The sequence below is a fragment of the Asparagus officinalis genome, chromosome 2 (genome assembly GCF_001876935.1).
Source record: "Asparagus officinalis chromosome 2, Aspof.V1, whole genome shotgun sequence".
NCBI lineage: Eukaryota > Viridiplantae > Streptophyta > Magnoliopsida > Asparagales > Asparagaceae > Asparagus > Asparagus officinalis.
The window spans coordinates 18,324,488-18,348,936 of NC_033795.1; the positions used below are offsets into that span (position 1 = coordinate 18,324,488).

Genomic DNA, 24,449 nt, shown 5'->3' on the forward strand with positions numbered 1-24,449 from the left:
ACGCGGATTTGAGGACGGCAGCGGAGCGAGGCAGCGGAGCGAGGCAAAGTTATCTGGATATATGTTTTCTCAACAACACATCAGTCAAGATAAAGATCAAGGATTATACAATTGTCTCACCTGTATGATTGCAACTCGGAGAACATCGCCATGGAGGCCCACAGCGATAGACCCAACGGCCATCGCAGCAGGGCCAGCAACGAACCTCAGGGCCATGCCAATGGCCGTCAAACCAGGCCCACAAGCGATTATCTTCTTTTGTTGGGCCATAAACAGCCCTATGTCACATGTTGACATGTTAGACCAAAACTTTAGCAAAAAGATTGTATTAGGGTAGTCAATAGGAAAACTGCATATTATTTAGTGGACGGCTGCCATACATTACAAAGATTGATGATATTTATTAGGGAAAATTTGCAAAATAGTCCGTTTTTGCTAATTATTTAGCGAAATAGACCGTTTTGCTAAATAATTAGCAAAATAGACTTCTTTTTAGTCAAGAGGTCAAAAAGAGGTCTATTTTGCAAAACAGCTCAGAAAACATACGGGACTAGTAGTCTCGTATGTTTTAATCACGGATTAGTAAACTTAGAAAATTTCATAAAATATTAAGATAACTCAGAAAACATACGGGACTATTAGTCCCGTATATTTTCTGAGTCACTAATCTGTGATTAAGTTGGCTCTAAACATACGGAACTAGTAGTCCCGTATGTTTTTTGAGTCTTGTTTTTCAAAATCGATCTTTTTTTAAAAAAAGGTCTATTTTGCTAATTATTTAGCAAAACGGTCTATTTTACTAAGTAATTAGCAAAAACGGACTATTTTACAAATTTTCCCTTTCTTGTATTGGCTTTGGTTGCCATTGAGTTTGAGCTCTAATCCTAACTTTAACTATTTTCTTTTAATTTTGTCCATGGGTTCTACAGATTTAGCAAAAGCAGTGCCTGATCATCATAAGAAATTTCTTGCGGATTTGGTATGGGTTCACGAAGAGGTATGAGATTTGACATATTTATTCTAATCTATTTATTTATTTACTAGGTTTTATGCACGTGCAATGTACGTGATTAAATACTATGATTAAGTATTTTTAATTTATTTCTTTACTAAAATTTGTTCCTCAATTCTACTTTGATTGTTTTTACTCACTTATGCCTTTAAACGTACGTTAGTATTATGATTATTTATTTTCTTTAATGTTTGTTTGAATGAGCTACACTAAATTTAAAATTTTCACGTTAATAATTGAATTGACAAAAAATAAATATAATCTAAAGCTAATTTGAATTTGCACGTTATTTGGATCGACATGAAACCAAGCTTGATTTGAGAAGGTATAATGTTGTAAAAGTGAAAAACACTTGAAGAAATAGCGTTATAAAAGAAGGATGAATAATTAAAACCAATAAGCCAACATGATTAATTAGAAGTGGGCTATAATGAAACTAAAAAGAATATAAATTTTGTTACTAATCATTGATAGACTTTAGAAAAAATCATAAAATAAAGATTAATACTAACTCTAATATACTTTTATATGATAAAAGCATTCACATAACCATATACAAATATTAAAAGAGTTCATGAAAATCCCTTCTAAAGATTCCTGATTTCCCTTAAAAAATCAAGCTATTCTATAAAATATTCAATAATTTAAATTTGTGTTGTATTTAAAAAGAGCCTTGATGAAGATGCTTTTGTTTTAGCAGCTTGTTCTGAATGAACCCTGCATATTAGCTTTAAAGTGTAATATTTTTTTTATCGTGTTATATGGATATTTGCTTGCTTTACTTATCATTCTCTTTTTTCTTCAATAAGTTATATTTTTGGATTGATATATATTATTAACACAATTTACGATGACATACATATCTTTCCTACAAATTTGAGATAGATATAAGGTGAATTTTATGTTTAGTGGCTTTTAATAAGAATTTTAATTGTAAAATGTTACCTTTATATTTAAAGATCTTGAAATCTGACAGTATTAATACATGCTTATCTTTGAGCGTGTTCTTAAAAATTGATCCTTCGTTGGTAGTCATATCCCCAAATAATGTTACTTACAAGGTCGTGCCACTATATAGAAAAAAAATATTAATTTTAATTTCTTTACTTATGCTATGGTAACTAAGTATTATGCGCATATTTTTTGTCAATTATAGTGATTTTCTTCATCTTATGTAGCTTATTATATCTCGCAATATAGTTGATCAATGGCTTCACTTTAGTTTCTATTGCAAGATTATTTATATGTATTTTTATATTAAATTTATTATTTCTTTAGTATTTTAAGAATAAAGTATGAAAATTTATAAATACTTACTAATTTTTCTTGTATCTTTCATGAAGAATCTTTTTTTAATTAGGACAAAATTGTTCAATATATTCTTCAAGGGGAACTCAGTCAGTGCTTCTTTGTCAGATATGCCTTTTATCAATGTCAATTCAAGTGATTCATGAATGTTTTCGAATTTTGAGTTTATTTTCTTTACTTCTCCATTTAAAATGAACACAACTTAGTTTTTTTAAATGATATCTTTGAACTTTCTGATTGTTTCTCCATACATAACTCATTGTATTTTTTACCCTATAAATATTATTAACATTAGAGATAAATGGTTTATACATTATAATCAATTAATGCTAACCTATTATATTTTAGTCTTTTATTAATTTGTCTTCTATCAATAAATGTTATTAGTAAAATTATATGCAGTTCCTTGAATTTATGCAGTAATATTAATTTTTAATCTATCGTATATTTTTGAATTTTTATTCCTTAACTGGATAATTTTAATCTACGCTAATTGTTATTTTTTACCGGTATCAACTTAGACTACTTTTAGATGTTGAAAAGAGATGATAAATTTTAAATTGAAAGTTAAATTTATATATCTTAATAATGTTATAATATCAAACATTTCCTTTTTTCTTTGCCAAATATCAGCCTTTTTGGTGATTTTGAACTTTTGAGGGTGTGTTTTGTAATTTTTAAACTTTAATAGTATTTTATAAAAAATTTAAATTATAAGTTGGGTGTTTATAATTCATGTTTCATGTGTTGGTGGTAAATTTTTAAATGTTAGAATGTTTCTTGTAACTGTGAAAATTTAAAGGTATTTTTACAATTACTAAAATTTTGGTTTTTTTTAAAATACTTAAAATTTCAATTATCTAAATTGATAATTTTTAAATTTGATGTGTACTAGTTATAAGTTTTGAAATTTTAAGAATTTTTATAATTTTTTACTTTTGAGAGAGTTTTTGTACTTTTTATAACTTTGAGGTTATTTTTTATAAATTTTAAAATTTTGAGTGCTTAATGGTAATCCTTAGAATCCATCTATGTTGTTGCTAAGTTTTAAAATCTCTGAATTTTAGGGTATTTTTTGTAATTTAAACTTTTGAGGCTATTTTTGCATTTTTTAAAATATTGAGGGTGTTAATTACAAATTTTAAATTTTTAGATTTCATGTTTGTTTTTAAGTTTTAAAAAGTCAAGGTGTTTTGTGTAATTTTAAACTTTTAAGGCTATTATATGCAAATTTTAAAACTTTTGGGTTTTTTGTAATACTTCATGTATTATAATATGTTGTATACGTATAATTTCTTAATCTTATTTTTTCTAAATTGTTGAGTTATAGGTAGTTAATATAATGTTAATATAAGATATAATTAGCATTTGGATAGATTAAGATTTAAATAAAATATTTAAAATAAAATTTTTAATTGTTGACCTATAGATAGTTTACGAGAATTAGATAAGATATGACTAAAATTAGAAAGATTAATATTTAAATGAAATATCCAAAATAGTGATGAAGGGTAATATTGACCATGAATTTTTTTTCTGAACTCATGCTTTTAAAAGGAGTATATATAAAGTATAATATAATATAATTTTTATTTTTTGTGAGGAAATAAGGCCCAAATTATTGATGGATGTAAATTTCTGGAAAATACGAGATATGAGATTCTAGTTTTTACATTTGCGATGCATGAGATTAGGTATTACAATATTGTTATACTCATAAAGTTTCTTGTTAATAAATGATTAAGGTGAGCGAATAAGATTTTGGTTAACTTTTTAGATGGAGAAGCACAAAGAAGGAAGAATGCGGACAGAAAAAAGAAACAAAAGGAAAATTAACAGTAGAGAAGTTGAAAGATGACATAGCTAACTATATGCTAGTCTTGCAATTTTGCAACCAGTGGAAGCTACTTTATTAGTACAATAAGTATATATAAGTAAGATCTGTGTTGCATGGATACAGGTCCGGATGGAGACACGTATATTGGTGTGGACACGAACACAGTGTGGATACAGGACACAACAACCTTATGTTAGGGTACGAGACACGACCTATATATATATAATAAATATATATATATATATATATATTATATATATAATATATATATATATATATATATATTATAATATATATATATGGGGGGAGAGGATGGTATGCTTTGGTACAAGCATATTCAATTTACTTGGTAGTGATGTGACATGATATGAGCATTTGGATTAGAATAGGTTGAGGGGATGGGTGGGTGAACTATTTTGTAAAAAAACCCTCATCTCAATCTCTTTCCCCCCATCTCATTCTCTCTCCCTCAACCTACTCTAATCCAAATTAGCAATCTATATGAGATCGACATTGCTTCTCATTCACATGTTATTGAACTAAAATCCTTTTATCAGTTTTATGTTTCTTTTATTGAGTAAATTATAAATTGAAAACTGCTCATTTTTTAACTAAATATCAAATAACTCTTTAAAATTATACTTATGAATTAGGTATAAGCTATAACCTATCCCAAGTCCAACGAGTTGCATGAATTTGAGGTGAAATGTACGATATATGTTCAAGAAGTGTATCATGAGTTTTCTAATCTAAAACATGTGTTATATAATTGAGTGCACATCTGAAAAAATGTATGTATATATTCAAGAAGTGTGAAGTGTCTTAAGAGTGTCCGATATGGACACGAATGTGGGAAGTGTCGGACATAGATCTGGGAGCCTAGATGAAGTGTCCGGTAACCTTGAGTAAGTATATATTCCACTATGCAATTGTAGGTATCGATAACCTGTTATAGCACCAGATATCAATAAGTCGTATTAGTTTTTGTATCATTTCTGTTATTGAATACTATTTTTCCTATTAAAAAACCTTTGATTTCTCTCCTTACAAATTGACCAAAAGAATTCCATGATAGAACAATCTCATTTACTTAGAAAATTGTATGGGCTTGGCTGTTCTCCAATGAGATTGGCAGAGAATGAGGGCACATCTTAGTGATAATAGGTTATCATGCCTCTCTTATGATATTAGATTTGAGATATAGACTAGCTGCTGCTTTTTCTCTCTTTTTAGTTAGGTTAATAGTTGTTATGCAGGAGAATGTGTGGATTGATACCGAGGAAGGTAGGATGTGCTGCAAATTTATTGCTGTTCATGCTGGATTGGAGAAATCAAAAAGGGTGGATGAGCAGCTGATGTTTTTAAGAGCGAGGGATACTAGCATACCAAAAGTGGAAGATCTTAGCGGGAGGGCAAATGTTTGGGAGATACCACAGGTAAAGCAAACATTTAATTTGGTAGTTTTAATTTTTAAGATTAACTTCTTTCGATTTGTGAGTTCTTTATATTTAAGAAATACATCACTTAATCTTAAATTCTTTTTTCCTTCCTGGAATTTTACAATTCTAGTTTTTAGCTGATGAGGTATTTGCGAGTGAGTGAACTTATTGCTGTGATAGTTGGATGTGGATTAATATTTAAATAGATAGTAATATGCTTGTTTGTTTGTAGTTTTAATCATCAAAAAAGGCGTTTGATTAGCTGGGAAGCATGATTAAAAGTTGGTTTTGAGAGGTACTGTAATAGACAATGCAAGTCAATGTTAAGAATACAGCTAAAAACTTGGGAATGAAGTTTATGGAGGTTTGTTTGCATGCAGATGTGCTGATATTTCAGGTTTCTAAACTTATGTTACATCCCTAACCAACCTCAAGATATGAGCATACATCTTTCCATGTTTGGATCTGCGACTTGGAAGTACTTGAGGTTTAAATTCAGTTTATTTATTTATTTTATTTCACTTGTTTAAGTTGCCCGCATGAATGATGGTAATGTGCTTGCATGACAAACACTGGATGTTGCAACATCTTGGATCTAAGAATTATTTCATTTCTTGCTAGGTGTTAGATCTTATGATCACTTCATCTCTTGCTAACACTACACTTTGTCTGGAGGAAGTTTTAGTTAATTAGTTCCATTTACCACTGCAGGGATTCATCAAATCTCACGCTCGTGCTCCCGTGTTGCTGTGTTTCCTCTAGAGTTTTGGTCAATGAAATTTGATGGAAAATTAAACTTGATTAATTTTCAATCGAAATTATTGTACAGAAGTCTTTCTAAATTACCTTGAATAATTCTCATGAATGATGGCAGCCTATTTTGATATGCTTCATTCATTCATGGAAAGAGATGTTATCAGAAAGGTGAAGTGCAACATTGATCGTCAGTGTATAAAAGCATAGGATGTGGATAAAAAATACTAAGGACCTGAATTAGATACTTCAACCACGTGAGTTCAAATGTAGTGGTAGCCATTGATCTATATTATGTTTCAGTAGAGTAAATTGTTTCATATTCTTCTAAGATAATGGACTATCACCAAAGAAATACAATATCCAGTCATTCAATGATGAGCATTAGGACTGACATAGCAATTAGAATTTAACTATGCTTTTGTTTTGAGATAGGAACAGAAACAGTACTTGGTATGTAGGCTTTAGGAGATGAACAAAGGAGATGCATTAGCTGAATGAAAAGCTAACAGAGTGATTGAAAAGTGGAATAAAAACTAATGAACTTGTAGAGGATATATACACACAACAACAACAAAGTTCTTATTCCACATGTATGGGGTCAGATTCATGAATATAGTGAATACATGCTTGACAATAATCTTTCATAGGAGGGATAGAAAAGTAACCTCAATGATACATTTTAGATCTAAGGATCATTTCATCTCTTGCTAGGTTGCTAACGCAGGACAGGACGTGGGAAAATATGAATACAATTGAAGTCAAATAATCACATAGATGAGTAACCTAGCAAACAATGGCGTAAATGTAACTAGTCGTGAATGCAAAAGTCTAACAGTCAAGATCCTAAAATGATGCAATCCTAACATATAAGTGCAATGATCAATCAAACAAGATCCACATAAATGAAGATAACCAGTGGCATTCATAAGTCAACTACAGATTCTATAGAATTGCGGGAATAAATATTGAGTCTGTGGTTGTGTTTTGAGATCACTTGAGGATGCGATGGACTCACACCCAATTCTTTCGAGAATTGATCTTGGACTGTAGATGATTGAACTCATTTGCAAACAAATAGAGATATCCGGATCAAGAGAACAATAGGTTTCAATTGATCAAGCCTGAACCTTATTAAGCACTTGAAACTATAACATCAACAATTAACCACGATAATCTTTGCAAAATAGCAATTTTAACTTCAAACAAAATCGGTTTAGTCTGAAACAAAGGGATTGACTATGTAGTTGTAATTTTGTTGGATTCAAACATAGCCTGCGACAGTCTGGAGGGAGATGACTAAAGTAAAGAATTCATTGTTGAGTAGCGGTTGGTGCTGACGGATGATAGGACTTCAGATAAGTTCAAATAAGTAAGAGAGGGTTGGTTAGAGTTTTTTGTGATATCGATGAAAGCTTGAGAACTGACTAAAGATGGTAGGAGGAGGTGATGATGGTTTTGCGGTGTTGTGGTCGATGGTGAAGGGGGATGAACAATAATCAGAATTGTTGTTCACATGAACATTGGTTGAGGAAGGCAAGGTAATAATCAGTGTGAGGGTTGAAATTTGAAGAAGGGCTACAATGATAGGCTAAAATTAAACTTGAGAGGAATATAAGTAATTTGGTTTTCACACCCACAAATAAGCAATTCACATGCCAAATCAAACCTTAATCTCCAAATGGCCTTGCTTTCTAAAGAGGCTTTACAACGTTATTTAAAGAGAAATATTACAACTGAAAAAGATCAAATCAAATCTTCCAAAATCCTATCAAAAGGAAACTAACTTAGAAGTCTACAAAATAAAATCTCTAAGATATAGAGAATAAATCCAGAATCGAGCATATCATCTTAATTCTATCATTTGCTTCTTTCTTTTGGAATATATTCTTTATGAATTCCCATCAATCTCATCATGCTATATAGTCATAGGACGTATAGAGACACTATGAGTTCACGAGATAACACACAAGCACAGATCGTCGTGCTCATGGAGGCCCTTAACAAGTTCATGGAAGATCAAAAGTTTAAAACACTAAACACAAATAGATCACAACATGTTTAGATCAGTTGGATACCCGACTTTGTGAGCCACAAGACGATCTTCCAATAAGTAATGACATAATACTTATTAGGAATGACCGTGGACATAGTCCCCAAGCTGCTAAAGGACATGACACACGTGATAGGACACATAAGGGTTACGATGAGTATTACGATGAGTATTCCAATTCTTATGATACCCATTTTAGGCCAAGAGAAGACGATATCACTAGGAAAGTGAAGACAGGGGCCCTAACATTCGACGGTAGTCACAAACCCTAAAAGTTTAGTGATTGAATAGCATACATGGACCCCTATTTTGATTGATATAATATGTCCGAGAGTCGTAAGATTCAATTTGTTAAGATAAAGTTGATAGGGTCAGACAAGATTTATAGGATCTCGGTTAGACAGCTGACTAGGTTACATCAAGATCTTATTGAGATGTGGGATGAGATGAAAGAGAAGCTCAAGGAAAGTATCTCTCACCCTCATATCTAGATAGATTGATGGATCAACTGTTCACGTTGTGTAAGGAAAACTTGTATGTGAAGGAGTACATGGATAAATTCAACGACTTAGTATAGTGTTGTAACATCCAAGAAGAATCTCGGTTTACCCTTTCTAGATTCACACTAGATTGAATACTAATATCTTAAGTGAGATTGCCCTGCATTTGGTGACTTTTGTAGATAAAGCTTGGCACTAAAAACGGAGCACTATCTTAAGACACCTACCCACAAAGAATTCACACCTCCTGCCAGGGACTAGCCTAAGTGATAATTCGATAAAAATATTTAAATCTAATAACTCTGCCACTCAGGATCAAAATGATAAGTTTGTTACTAGTGAGTTGTCCAAGCAAGATCCTAAAGAACCTAAATGCTATAATTGTTAAGGATTTAGACAGGAATATCCTAATGAGCTTAGAAGTAGGTCTATAGGTTTCATAGGTCGACAACATGTAACAATCTCAAATGGACTTAACCTGACAGATCTACTTACTGAACTATTATACGCGATCTGAACTATTATACGCGATCTGCCATAGGTTACACTAAATCCCACCCTGTCTCCTAGACTAATGTTCTGTAGGACCCTAGGGGGGGTGATTAGGATCTTAAGGCTGTAATAGTACAATAAAAATGAGACAAGCAACAAACCACAAAATGAACAACTATAGAAAATGAGATAGAGTTAGAAATCCTTATCCAAGTGACGCGCGATGTGTTAACGAGGTTCGGCCCGCTGACCTACGTCCCCGCTCCCACTCTCGAGGAGAATCCACTACACAACCCGGTTTGAAAGCCAAAACTTTTTCTACACAACGATCTTCATAAGATCTCACGACTACACAGTTGATCACCACAAGATCTCACTCCCACACAGTTAATCTCCACAAGATCAAGCTCTTAATAGTAGTAATAGTGTAAAAACTCTTTCTTTACAATGTTCCTATGACAAAAAGAAAGATTACACTGAAGCTGGGAAGTAAAATTAAAAACAGAGGAAAACCAGGTTTTGAAAGTTTGCTCTCAGAAAAAACAAATCTCTGATTTTTTAAAATGTTTGGGACACTTGAAGAAGGAGTATAGGGGGTTTAAATAGGAGAAAACACAGCAGCTTAAACCCATACCCAAATCCCCCAAAACCTAGAAAAATCTACGCCTGAAATCTGTACCAAAAAGACCGTTTGAATAAGCGACGGTCGACCGTGAAATCTCACGATCGACCGCGAGCTACTTTCGAGGTTCACTAAATTTTCAGAAACTATTGCGGTCGATCGTGACGGTCGACCGTCGGAAATTTTGAGCTGACGGTCGATCGTGGCGGTCGACTGTGAAAGTTTCTGCTGCCCACTCAGAAAAGAACACAGACACGATCGATCGTGGCGGTCGATCGCGAACTGATACAAACAGACACTGTTTTTGAAACCTGTTTTTGACTTTATAAAAAATCTATAAAATATTTGAATGACTTTCAAAAATTGTGGGAATTTTTGAGCCGACGGTCGATCGTGGCGGTCGACTGTGAAAGTTTCTGCTGCCCACTCAGAAAAGAACACAGACACGATCGATCGTGGCGGTCGATCGCGAACTGATACAAACAGACACTGTTTTTGAAACCTGTTTTTGACTTTATAAAAAATCTATAAAATATTTGAATGACTTTCAAAAATTGTGAAATTTTGTAAAATATTTTTAACACTAAAAACAAATTGTTTAGAAAAGAAATTTTGCGAGTAGGTCCTCATACTTGTGAAAAATAATATTTTGTCAAAACGCTTAAAAGTATAAGTATAAAAAAGATGTGCGTTATATCCCAATAGCTTCAAGTAAAATCTAAAACTACTTACCTATATTCTAGCACTAGAGAGAAAATAAAAACTAACTAATATCCTCACATAGAATTACAATTCTTTGAGTCTTGATATAGCTTGAGTTGATGAAGCTTCTCATTGCATTTGTTGCTTCATCACTATGTCTCCTCCTCATTTGGATATCATTGTTGTAGCTCATATTCCATCCAATCCTCCATACATGGTACTAACAAGCTTGATATATATATATTAACTATAATATCACTTAACAAGCAATTAGTACCGATATTGATGGTTGTAAAACATCATCAAAACATAAGGGCTAACAATCTTTTTCTTTTTGATGATGACAACCAATCATTATATAGGAGCAAAATAAATATAGCTTATAGATAGTAGTTCTCCCTATCTATGAGCTCCCCCTTACTATGTGCACAAATGAGGAGATTTCTCTCCCCTTTTGTTACCATCAAAATGGGGTAAAAAAATATAAACAAAAATACATGTGAAATGCAATTAATCAAGCAAGCAAGAAGAACTTTCACATAGTGCATAAACCCAAACCATTTCTTATGTGACAAAAATCATCTTCACTAAGAGGTTTGGTAAAGATGTCCGCTAATTGAGATTTTGTGTCAACAAACACAAGGGAAATATCTTGCCTCTACATGATCGCGTAAGAAATGATGGCGTACATCAATATGCTTGGTTCTAGAATGCAAAACCGAATTGTTTGAAATATTAATAGCACTAGTGTTATCACAAAAGATTTTTATATTTTAAAAATTCAAATCATAGTCAACTAAACTTTGTTTCATCCATAAAACTTGAGCATAACATAAGCCGGCGGTAATGTATTCCGCTTTCGTAGTGGACAAGATAACATAATTTTGTTTTTTAGAAGCCCAAGAGACAAGAGAATTACCCAAGAATTGACATGTACCACTCATACTCTTGCGATCTACCTTATAACCAGTAAAATTAGCATCACAAAAACCATATAGATCAAAAGAGGTGCTTTTTGGATAAAATAAACCAAGATCAATTGTTTCATGAACATATTTAATAATTCTCTTAACGGCAATCAAATGAGATGCTTTAGGAGAAGCTTGAAAACGTGCATATGCACGCACACTAAACATGATATCGGGTCTACTAGCGGTGAGATAAAAAAGACTACCTATCATACATCGGTATAGTTTTTGGTCCACATCCTCACCACTATCATCCGCATCAAGCTTGACACTTGTACTCATGGGAGTTGGTGCATGCTCAGAGTTCTCCAAATTGAATTTCTTCACTAATTCTCTAGCATACTTGCTTTGAGAAATGAATATCCCGTCCTTTGTTTGTTTGACTTGGAGCCCGAAAAAGAATGTGAGCTCTCCCATCATACTCATCTCAAAATGATCTTGCATAACTTTAGAAAAATCCTTGCAAAGAGATTCATTAGTAGCACCGAAAATGATATCATCAACATATATTTGAACTAAAATGAAATCATTTTTTTTCTCATAAAAAGAGTATTATCAATTTTTCCTTTAGAAAAACTATTTACAAGAAGAAAACTAGAGAGGCGAGCATACCAAGCTCTAGGAGCTTATTTCAACCCATATAAAGCTTTTTGAACCCGGTAAACATGATTAGAAAATGCATGATCCATAAAGCCGGGGGGTTACTCAATATATACTTCCTCTTTTATAAAACCATTTAAAAAAGCACGTTTAACATCCATTTGAAACAATTTGAAATCTTTAAAGCTTACAAATGCCAAAAACATTCTAATTGATTCTAACCTTGCAATCGGTGTAAATGTTTCATCATAGTCTATGCTCTCCTCTTGATTGTATCCTTGGGCAACCAAACGAGCTTTATTTCTAGTAACAATGTCATGTTCATCAAGTTTGTTTCTAAAAATCTATTTTGTTCCAATTACACTAGCATTGTTAGGTCTAAGAACTAGTTTTTAAACATCATTTCTTCGAAAATTATTTAGTTCATTATGCATAGCTAAAACCCAAAATTCATCATTTAAAGCATCATTAATCTTTTTAGGTTCTAATTGAGATAAGAAGGCAATATTACCACACTCACTCAAAACCTTTAAGCGAGTTAGAACCCCTTGTGAAGGATTCCCAATGATTTGCTCTTTTGGATGACTTGACGTAAATTTTCAGGCTATGGGGAGTTCTTCTTGTTCTTGCTCTTGAATGTTGTTGCTATCCTCATCCTTTTGAACATCGGGTGTTTTATTTATTTGCAAAAATTCTAATCCTCCCTCAACATCATCATCATCTTTCCTAGGCAAACCAACTTGTAAACTAATATTAGTCTCATCAAAAGTAACGCTTATAGATTCTTCAATAACAAGAGTTCGTTTGTTGAAAACCTTATAAGCCTTACTTCGAGGTGCATATCCTAGAAAAATACCAATATCAATTTTAGAATCAAATTTATTATGGTGATCTCTTGTATTTAAAATAAAATATTTACAACCAAAGATGCGAAAATATCCAATAAAAGGAGTTTTACCATAAAATAGTTCATAAGGAGTTTTCTTAAGCTTTGGTCTAATCAAAACACGATTTAAAACATGGTAAACCGTATTGATGGTTTCCGCCTAAAAATACTTAGGCAAATTAAAGGAATTTAACATAGTTCGTGCCATCTTTTGTATGGTGCGATTTTTCAGTTCAACAATACCATTTTGTTGTGGTGTTCTTGGAACGAAAAACACATGAGTTATGCCACGATGCCCACAAAAATCATAAAAAGAGATATTTTGAAATTCACCATCATGATCACTTCTTATTTTAACAACTTTCAAATCTTTTTCATTTTCAATTCTTTTAACATGATTCGAAAATTTTTCAAAACATTCATTTTTACTTGCAAGAAAGATTGTCCATGTAAAACGAGAAAAATCATCAATGATAACAAAAACATAGTGTTTACCTCCAAGAGAGGTAACACGTATAGGATCAAATAAATCAAGATGAAGTAATTGCAAGGGTTTAGAAGTTGATACCTCATTGATGGATTTAAAGGTAGACTTAGTTTACTTACCTTTAGCACAATCTTCACATATGGTATCTTTGATGAAATACAAGTTTGGTAACCCTTTTATAAGATTCCTCTTGAACAATTTAGATATCAATTCCATGTTCGCATGTCCAAGCCTCTTATGCCAAATCCATATCAATTCCATGTTCGCATGTCCAAGCCTCTTATGCCAAATCCAAGGGTTTTCATCAACCGCCGCAAGACACTTCACATCTTGATCTACTAGTTCATTCATCTCAAAAATGTATACATTAGATTTTCTATTAGCAACAAAAGTAGTTTTTCCATTTAAGCTAACAATGCATTTGTCCGGTTTAAAAAAAATATCAAAACCTTTATCACTCAATTGGCTAATGCTAAGAAGATTATGATTCAAGCCATTAACCAAATAAACATCTTTTATAACAGGAGATGATGTCTTACCAATACATCCAATACCAATGATTTTACTTTTCTTTTCACCACCAAAGGAGACACTACCTCCTTCAATCCTTGATAGGGTTACAAAAAGCTCTTTGTTGCCCGTCATATGATGTGAGCAATCACTATCAAGGTATCACATCTCTCTACGTCGTTGCCGTGATGTTCCCTATAAGAGATGAATGTGTAGTAACTTTAGGTACTCAAGTTTTGGGTCCTTGGTGGTTAGTATTCTCTGTATCTTTGGGTACCCATATCATTTCATAAAAATCATGAATATTTTTAATCCTACAATGAGTAGAAATATGATCACGTTTCATGCAATATGTGCACACAAATTTTTTTGTGTGTAGAGGCATGAGATCTATGAAATCTATTTTTCTCATGATGATGATAATTAGCATAAGCATGAGTGAGTCTAATCCTACCACTCTCAATTTTAAGTCTTTTAATCTTGAATCTTAATTGTTTGTTTTCAAAATCAAGATCCCCTAGCAATTCATCTTTTAAAGCAAGAGAAGTTTGTAGTTGTTCTAGTTTTGTTTTCAAAATCAAGATCCCCTAGCAATTCATCTTTTAAAGCAAGAGAAGTTTGTAGTTGTTCTAGTTTGGCATCACAAGAACCCTAGCAATTCATCTTTTAAAGCAAGAGAAGTTTGTAGTTGTTCTAGTTTGGCATCACAAGAAGCATGTAATTTAAAAAAAAAAATTCTTTTGACATCCTTTTAAACTCAATGTTTAATTCTTCTAATGCCATAGCTAGATCACATTGCATATAAAATGATTCACTTTCGGTGTCGGAAACTATTTCCTTTTCATTAGCCATGAAGCAAATGTTGGGATCATGGAGAACAAGTTTAGCTCCTTCTTCATTGCTATCCGAATCACTTGGTTCAGATTCCTCCCATCCGGCATACATGATTTTCTTTTTCTTGTACTTTAAATATTTCTCCTTGAGCTTGGGGTAATCCTTAGCGATGTGACCCGGTTCATTGCATTCAAAGCACTTTCCTATACGTGAAGAAAATTTATTGTTAGATCGGGGATTAAACTTCTTGTTCATTTTAATGAGTCTAGAGATTCTTCTAGAGAGGTGAGCCACTTCTCTAGAAAAATCAACTTCACTCTCCGACGATAATGAGGAGTTGTCACTAGCTCCTTTGAGAGCTATGATCTTCATTTTTGGTGATGGCTCCTCAACTTCTCGTGGGGGCACTTCCTCCTTTCCCTTGAGCTTCTTCTCATGAACCTTAAGCTTGCCGATGAGGCCATCGAGAGCTAGAGTAGTAAGATCGTGAGCTTTCTCTATGGTCGTAGCTTTGGGTTCCCATGCCGGAGTCAATGAACGAATGATCTTGTAGTTCATCTCTTGGATAGTCAAATGCTTGTCAAGACCATGCAATTCATTGATTATGTTAGTAAAACGAGAAAACATAGCATCAATGGATTCATTAGGAGGCATCTTAAATAACTCATATTCTTGCATAAGCCCACATTGGATTCCTTAACTTGGGGGTTCCTTCATGTGTAATACATAATTTTACCCATATTTCATATGCGGTTGCACACGTAGAAATCCTATTATACTCATTGGGGGAAAGACCGTAAATTAAGGCGTTCATGGTCTTTGCATTGAGATTAGCTTGGTGTCTTTATCCATCGGTCATGTTTCCGACTTTGGGCTTTTCTACATATTTCTTCTCTATGAGCTCTAGAATGTTAAGATCAATGCAACGAAGGTAAATCCTCATCCTAGCCTTCCAATAAGCAAAATTACTACCGGTGAAAAGTGATGGTCTAGTGGTGGATTGTTCCTCTAACATATACACATTCATTGAAACCTCCATAAGATCTTTTCTCTAAGGTGGTTAAATCAAAATCTAATATAGAGATCAAGCTCTGATACCAATTGTAGGACCCTAGGGGGGTGATTAGAGTCTTAAGGCTATAATAGTGCAATAAAAATGAGACAAGCAACAAACCACAAAATGAACAGCTATAGAAAATGAGATAGAGTTAGAAATTATTATCCAAGTGACGCGCGATGTGTTAACGAGGCTCGGCCTGCTGACCTACGTCTCCGCTCCCCACTCTCGAGGAGAATCCACTACACAACCCGGTTTGGAAGCCGAAACTTTTTCTACACAACGACCCCACTCTCGAGGAGAATCCACTACACAACCCGGTTTGGAAGCCGAAACTTTTTCTACACAACGATCTTCACAAGATCTCACAGCGACACAGTTGATCACCACAAGATCTCACTCCCACGCAGTTGATCTCCATAAGATCAAGCTCTCAACAGTAGTAATGGTGTAAAAACTCTCTCTTTACAATGTCCCTATGATAAGGAGAAAGATTACACTGAAGCTGGGAAGTGAAACTGAAAACAGAGGAAAACCAGGTTTTGAAAGTTTGCTCTCAGGAAAAAACAAATCTCTGATTTTTTAAAATGTTTGGGACACTTGAAGAAGAATGAGTATAGGAGGTTTAAATAGGAGAAAACACAGTAGCTTAAACCCATACCTAAATCCTCCAAAACCTGGAAAAATCGGTGCCTGAAATCTGTACCAAAAAGACCGTTTGAATAAGCGGCGGCCGACCGTGAAAATCTCGCGGTCGACCGCGAGCTACTTTCGAGGTTCACTAAATTTTCAGAAACTATTACGGTCGACCGTGGCAGTCGACCGTGGGAATTTTCGAGCCGACGGTCGACCGTGGCGATCGACTGCGAAAGTTTCTGCTGCTCACTCAGAAAAGAACATAGGCTCGGTCGACCGTGGCGGTCGACCGCGAACTGATACAAACAGACACTGTTTTTGAAACCTGTTTTTGACTCTATAAAAAATTTATAAAATATTTGAATGACTTCCAAAAATTGTGAAACTTTGTAAAATATTTTTAACACTAAAAACAAATTGTTTAGAAAAGGAATTTTGCGAGTAGGTCCTCATACTTGTGAAAAATGATATTTTGTCAAAACGCTTAAAAGTATAAGTATGGAAAATGTGTGTGTGATATCCCAATAGTTTCAAGTAAAATCTAAAACTACTTGCCTACATTCTAGTACTAGAGAGAAAATAAAAATTAGCTAATATCCTCACATAGAATTACAATTCTTTGAGTCTTGATATAGCTTGAGTTGATGAAGCTTCTCATTGCATTTGTTGTTCTTGAATTAAAATTGCTTCATCACTATGCCTCCTCCTCATTTGGATATCATCGTTGTAGCTCATATTCCATCCAATCCTCCATACATGATACTAATAAGCTTGATATATATATTAACTACAATATCACTCAATAAGCAATTAGTACCGATAATGGTGGTTATAAAACATCATCAAAACATAAAGGCTAACATGTTCACCACCTTAGTCTATCCATTAGTCTAGGGATGGTAAGCCATCGAAAACTGTAATCAAGTATTGAGCTTCTTTTAAAGTGTCCTCCAAAAGTGGGTCGTGAACCTCACAAATCTATACAAAATAATAGTATCAGGAAGACCATACAGTTGAACCTCTTAAGAGAAGAAGTGTGCAATATGGGAAGCATCTGTAAGTTACTTGCAAAGAATGAAATGTGTCATCTTCGAAAAATGATCCACTACAAATAATATCGAATCATGCTTTCTAAACATGTGAGAGAGACCTCGGACAAAGTCCATGCCAACATCCTGCCATGAAGCAAAAGGTATATAGGTAAAGGAGTGTATAAACTTGTGTTCTACTTCCTATCTTTAGCAACTCGACAGTATGTCAACTCTCATTTGGCTTGACACTCAGTCAGTAAAAATCTATTCTCAACTAGTGTCGTCATCTTATCTCGGTAAAAGTGTCCAGCAGCTCTTCTCGTATGCATTTCCCAAATCCGATCACGAAGGGATGTGTTGGGAATGCACAAGCGGCTACTCCTAAAGAGAAAATCATCAGCAATAGTGAAATCAACTACAATAATAGGAGGTTCATGTGTCAAAGAGGCATAAATCTCACCGAAGTCCCGACAAGCAAGATAGTCCTAGATGACTCGATCAAATCCAACCACTTGTGCACTCATGGACTACAAAGTGATAACCTTCCTACTCAAAGCGCCAATGGGTTTGGTCTCAATACCTGCACAATGTTTGAGAATGAAAGTATACTTCATAAACTGAACACATTTGACACAACGATGCCATAACTTTTTTTGAGAATTCAAGTACCGTAAGGCCTGATGGTCGGAGTATAAGATGAATTCTGCTGGTAGTAAATAGTAACGACAATATCGCAAACTCTGGACTATAGCTTAAATTTCGATGATAATTGGAATAGTGTTGTCGACTTTCATTCAACTTCTCACTAAAGAAATCCATAGGATTGCACTCTTGACCCAATACACCTCCAATACCTACTTCTGAAATGTCACAAGCTATGAGAATTCAAGAATGCGAAGGGCTAGGGCAGTTGTCAGCTTTTTTTAATCTTCTCAAAAGCTTTAGCAGCAAATTTAGTCCACTTAAACTCTCTTTTCTTAAGACAATTCGTGATGGAAGTCATGATTGTACTAAGCCTTTTAACAAACCTTCTATAAAAGTTGGCTAACTCATGGAAACTCTTGGCCTCATAAATAGTAATAGTAGTAGACCATTCCCTGATAGTTTTGATCTCATTGGTTCTGTTGTTACGTGTTGATAGTGACGACAAACTCTAAGAAGGGCACAAATGATGACATAAAAACACACTTCTTCAAGTTAATATAAAATTTCTCTAAAACCTACGTCAAGTGAAGATGTTCTTCTATGGTTCGACTTAAGATCAAGATATCGTCAAAGTAGACGACCATAAACTGGCCTAAGAAAGGACGCAAAATCTGAGTCATAACCCACATAAAAATGCTAGGAGCTTTTGATAATCTAAAGGGCATAACTGACCACTCGTATAGGTCGTCCTTAATCTTAAAGAAGTCTTTTATTCATCACCTTTGTGGATGCGGATCTGATGGTACCCAATACGAAGATCTACCTTCGAGAAGATAAAATACCTTGATATCGTGTCTAAAAGATCGTCAAGTCTAAGAATAGGGAACCTAAACTTAATCGTGATTTTGTTGATAGCTTTACTATCCTCGCCATCCTCCGGCTACCGTCTTTCTTGGGAGTAATGCAGGAACGACACAAGGACTCAAACTCTCTAATAAATCCCTTATACAATAATTCATCTACCTGGCGTCTAACCTCACTATGCTCTATGAGGTTTATTCTATAATGTCACAAGATCTATGGCATGCTGGATGTCTCTAAGGGGAGGACGTTCATTAGGTACCTCATCAGGTTTGATATCACTGAAATCAGTGAGGATCTGCAAACTTCAGGGGGAAAATCTTAAGACTGACTAGCAGAAGCAAAACTGGTGGCAATGATCATATAGACAATCCCTTCCTCCTTGCTCTCCTTAAAAAACTGACTCTTGCCTAAGAGATGGACATGCTTCTTACCAGCATTGGAAGTAACCGACTCATTCTTATTATTCTTACTATCTAAGGATGCTTTAGGTCTAGAGTGGATTAACACAATCTTATTTTCATTAAACTTGAATGCGTAAGTGTTTGACCTCTCATAGCTGGTCATATCTAAGTCGTACAACCACGGCCTACCCAATAAAATATATGCGGTGTTCATGAGTAAGATGCCACACCATATATGATCCTAGTAGATCGAAAGCGAATAGGCGTTACATAACGTTGGGTGACGAGATGTGTAGTCTTGTCAACCAAGGTGACATTATATAGTTGTGAGTGAGGTTTGATCTTTAAGTTCATCCTCTCTACAGCTGACTTGGCGATTATGTTCACATAGCTACCTCCATCAATCAGCATATAAAACTTATCTCTATTCTTGAGTAAGTATGAAAAATATTTATTTTATGCTGATATTTCTAATCCCTAAGTGAGGCTAATAACCACCTAACAACATGTAAGTGGGTTGTAGCATCTGCGATCGCATCCTCGGTGCCGCTGGCATCACTATTAGGAGCCTCCTCGGCAGCCGGAAGTTATTAGCATCATCCTTGTGACCCTCAAATGATCCATCAATAAATAGACTCCTATTAGGACACTGGTAACCCTTAACAATTATAGCATTTTGGTCCTTTAGGGCCTTGCTTGGACAACTTACCAGTAACAAACTTATCCTCCTGATCCTGAGCGGCATCGTTATTAGATTTAGTATTTTTATCGAATTATCTCTTAGACTACTCCCTGACAAGAGATGTGAAATTTTTGTGGGTGGTTGTCTTAAGATAGTGCTCCATTTCTGGAGCCAAATGATATGTTTTATATACAGAAAGCACTAAATGCGGGGCAATCTCACGCTAGATATCAATGCTCAATCTAGTACGAAATCTAGAATGGGCAAACCAAAATTCTTCCTGGATATTACAACAATATACTAAGTCATCAAATTTATTCATGTACTCTTTCACAAACGAGTTGTCCTCACACAATGTGGACAGCTGATCCATCAATCTATCTAAATATGAAGGTGAAAGATACGTTTTCTTGAGCTTCTCTTTCATCTCATCCCACATCTCAATAGAATTTTGATGTGACCTAGTCAGCTGTCTCTTGATTGAGGTCCTGTAGATCTTGTCTGATCCTATCAACTTCATCCTAGCAAATTGAATCTTACGACTCTCGGACATATCATACCAATCAAAGTAGCGGTTCATGTATGCTATCCAATCACTAAACTTTTAGTGTTAGTGACTGTCGAAGGTTAGGGTCTCTATCTTCACTTTCCTAGTGATGTCATCTTCTTTAGACTTAAAATGGATGTCATAAGAATCGAAATACTCATCGTAACCCCGTATGTGGCCGATTGCGTGTGTCATGTCCTCTACCCGCTTAGGATCTATGTCACGATCATCCCTAATAAGTCTTAGGTCATTCCTTATTGGAAGGTCATCTTGTGGCTCACAAAATCGGGTGTCTAACTGATCCAAATGTGCTGTGATCTGTTCGTATTTAAACTTTTGATCTTTCATAAACTTGTTAAGGGCCTCGGTGAGCATAGTTCTGTGCTTGTGTGTTCTCTTGTGAACTTATAGTGTCTCTATAGGTCCTACAACTGTATAGCATGATGAGATTGATGGGAATCCATAAAGGGTATATTCCAAAAGAAAGAAGCACATGATAGGATTAAGATGATATGCTCGATTCTGGAGCTATTCTCTATATCTTAGAGATTTTATTTGTTAGAGATTTCTATGTTAGTTTCCTTTTTTGATAGGAACTGAATATTTGATTTGATCTTTCTGAGTTGTGATATTTCTCTTTAAATAAGGTTGTAAAGCCTCTTTAGAAAGGCGGACTATTTGGAGATTACAATTCTGAGATTTGATTTAGCATGTGAATTGCTTATTTATGGGTATGAAGTCCATGGTGCGAGACTCGTATTGCTTAAAACTCTCTCAAGTTTAATCTCAGTCTTTCATCGTAGCCCTTCTTCAAATTTCAACCCTCCCACGAATTAAACCCTCCTCTGCCTTCCTCAACCACTGTTCATGTGAACAGTAATTCCGATTATTGTTCATCCCAATTATTGTTCATCCCTTCACATTCGACCACGACGTCACCAACAACCACCATCGCCTCCTCTGACCATCTTGAATCAATCCTCAAGATTTCATTGACGTCACCTCCTCTGACCAACTTCAGTCAATCCTCAAGCTTTCATCGACGTCACAGAGAACTCTAGAGAGTCCTCCCTTGCTGATTTGAAGTTCTATCATCCATCAGCACCAACAGATCCTCAAGGAGTTGTTTGCTTCAGCCATTCCCCATAAGACCCTCGTAGACTCTGTTTGAATCCAACAGCCCCGCAAATACCTGCAACAGAGATTCAATTCCTCTGTTTTCAAACTGAACCGATTTTATTTGAAGTTAAAATTGCTATTTTGCGAGTGTTGTGGTTAATTGTTGATGTTATTGTTTTAGGTTCTTGATAAGGTTCAGACGTGATCAATTGAAACATGTTGTTCTCTTGATCCTGTGGGATCTCTCTATTTGTTTGCAAAGGAGTTCAAGCATCTACAGTGATTAGTCTTCAAACGATTTGGGTGAGAGTTCCTCATATCCTCATGTGATCTCTAACGCAACCATGGACTCAATTTTTCTTCATGCAATTCTATAAAATCTGTAGTTGAATTATAAATATCACTAGCTATTGTTATTTACGTAGATCTTGTTTGATTGATCATTGCATTCGTACGTTAGGATTGCATCATTTTAGGATCTTGACTGTAGACTTGTTGCATTAACGGCTAGTTACATGCGGGTAGTTGTTTGCTAGGTTACTTATCTGTGTGACTATTTGACTTCAATCGCATTCTCGTATTTTCCCACGTCCAGTCCAGCGTCGCATTTGGTACTAGAGACGAAAAATCCACAATTTTAACTTCGACATCATCAATGAAGCAATTCAAAGTCTGCCAATGCTATCCAAATTTAAACTTGTGGTGAGTTTCTCAAAGCAAGAGAAATTTGATGCAGGATGTCGAAGATTAGATTTTTAGGATTTGATTTTCTTATAATCATTTGAATTTTAGTTAAGATGTTTCGGTTGGACTTTTATCTGTTAGTTAAGATGTTTAGGTATGATTTTTGTTATTTTTTAGTTAGGAGTTTATTTGATTTGATTAGAATTTTATCCTATGGATAATGATGTATTGCTTCATTTGAAGATGGAGAATTGATGAATAAAATTTGAGTTTCGAGATATTATGATTTTGGAGTGATTCTATAGGTGGGAAGCCGCATTTTGTGATAGGCGCTGCGAGTGAATCCAGCCTTCTTAAAATTTATCTTGTTTCTGTTCTTGCAATCCTATCCTACTCTTCATTCCTCAAGAAAGCAAACCATTCCTGCAGCCACAACCTGCCATATCTTCTTTGTTTTCCTGAGTAGCATCAAATCGCCAATGTCGATCTCCTTCGGCGAGCTTCTCCCTCATTGATCATCGCCGTTCCACATTATTTGCATTACATCTTAGATCTAAGGATCACTTCATCTCTTGCTATGTTACTACACTGTCTAGAGGGAATTTTAGTTGCATTCACCACTGCAGGGTTCCATCAAGTCTCAAGCTCGTATTCCAGCATTTCCTTCATAATCTGAGTTATGATCAACTAAGTTAGATAGAAAATTGAACTTGGTTACTCTGGAAATAGTTTAGCTGGATTACCGAAAGTAATTGTCATGATGACAGTCTTTCAATATGCTTTGTTGGTTAAGGTTAGCAGCAACATCATTGGTATGAGATATTGTTTGGATCATAAGTTATTAAGTTGATTTAGGGGAGATGATGCTAATGTTCTCACTTCTCGCAGCAGAAGCATAGGACTGTGGCTGAGGATTGCCAAGTTCATGAAGTACAACCATGTGAGTTTGGAGGTAATGGTCCCCATGAATCTACAGTTTATTTTAGTTGATTAGTGAGAGAGTATAAACTCTGCCATACTCTTCTGAGATGGACTATCACTAAGGAAGATATAGTCACTTGTGGTTGAGTGACAATCATAAGAACTGATTGCCCAATCAGACACGTAGTATGCTTTTATTTCTTGGGTTTTTTTGGGGTTGATAATACTTGGTATGCCGCATTTAAGAGATGAGCTGCATGAGCATGGTACACGCATTAGCTAACTAATGAAAAAATATGCGGGGTATAGCGATTGAAAAGAAGAAAGCAAACAATAAGAATGTAATGAACATTGTTTAGAAAAAGTTGTTAAGTAACTCAATGTTGCGTCATGCAACCTAACAGGCCTTAAATGTTACATAACCTTATGTAATAACTCAGGTATATCATAACTCTACGTTATCACAATGTAATATGCGGTATTTCAATATAATTTGCATTATTTCAATATAGCATGCATTATTTCTATATAACATACGTTATTTCAATATAACTTGCGTTATTTCAATATAACTTATGTTATCTCAATAAAAGTTCGAGAGACTTGGGAGTATATTGTTTCTCAAAACTAAAGTGGCTAATTAATTACTTTTGAATTGTTTGTTAAGCCTTTATGTTTTGTTTTGATGACATCATTATGTGATTGTGAAATTATGGTATGAATAATAAAATGAATGTAATTATAAACGAGCTATAAATTTATTAGTATATATTTGAGTATTTGATTATGATACTTCCTAGTAAATTTATTTATCTTGTATTAAATTAAAGAAGTTTTATTAAGATATTTTTGTTTTATG

General features: G+C 34.4%; 1 protein-coding gene across 1 annotated transcript in view; it reads left to right on the plus strand.

The window, feature by feature from the left end:
- The window catches only part of LOC109830900, a 28,849-nt gene continuing 4,620 nt past the window's right edge, over positions 221–24,449 (plus strand). The window contains exons 1-3 of the mRNA XM_020398257.1: positions 221–297; positions 871–997; positions 5,414–5,593. Of these exons, the coding sequence (XP_020253846.1) occupies positions 221–297; positions 871–997; positions 5,414–5,593 (384 nt within the window). The remainder of the gene's footprint in view (positions 298–870; positions 998–5,413; positions 5,594–24,449) is intronic.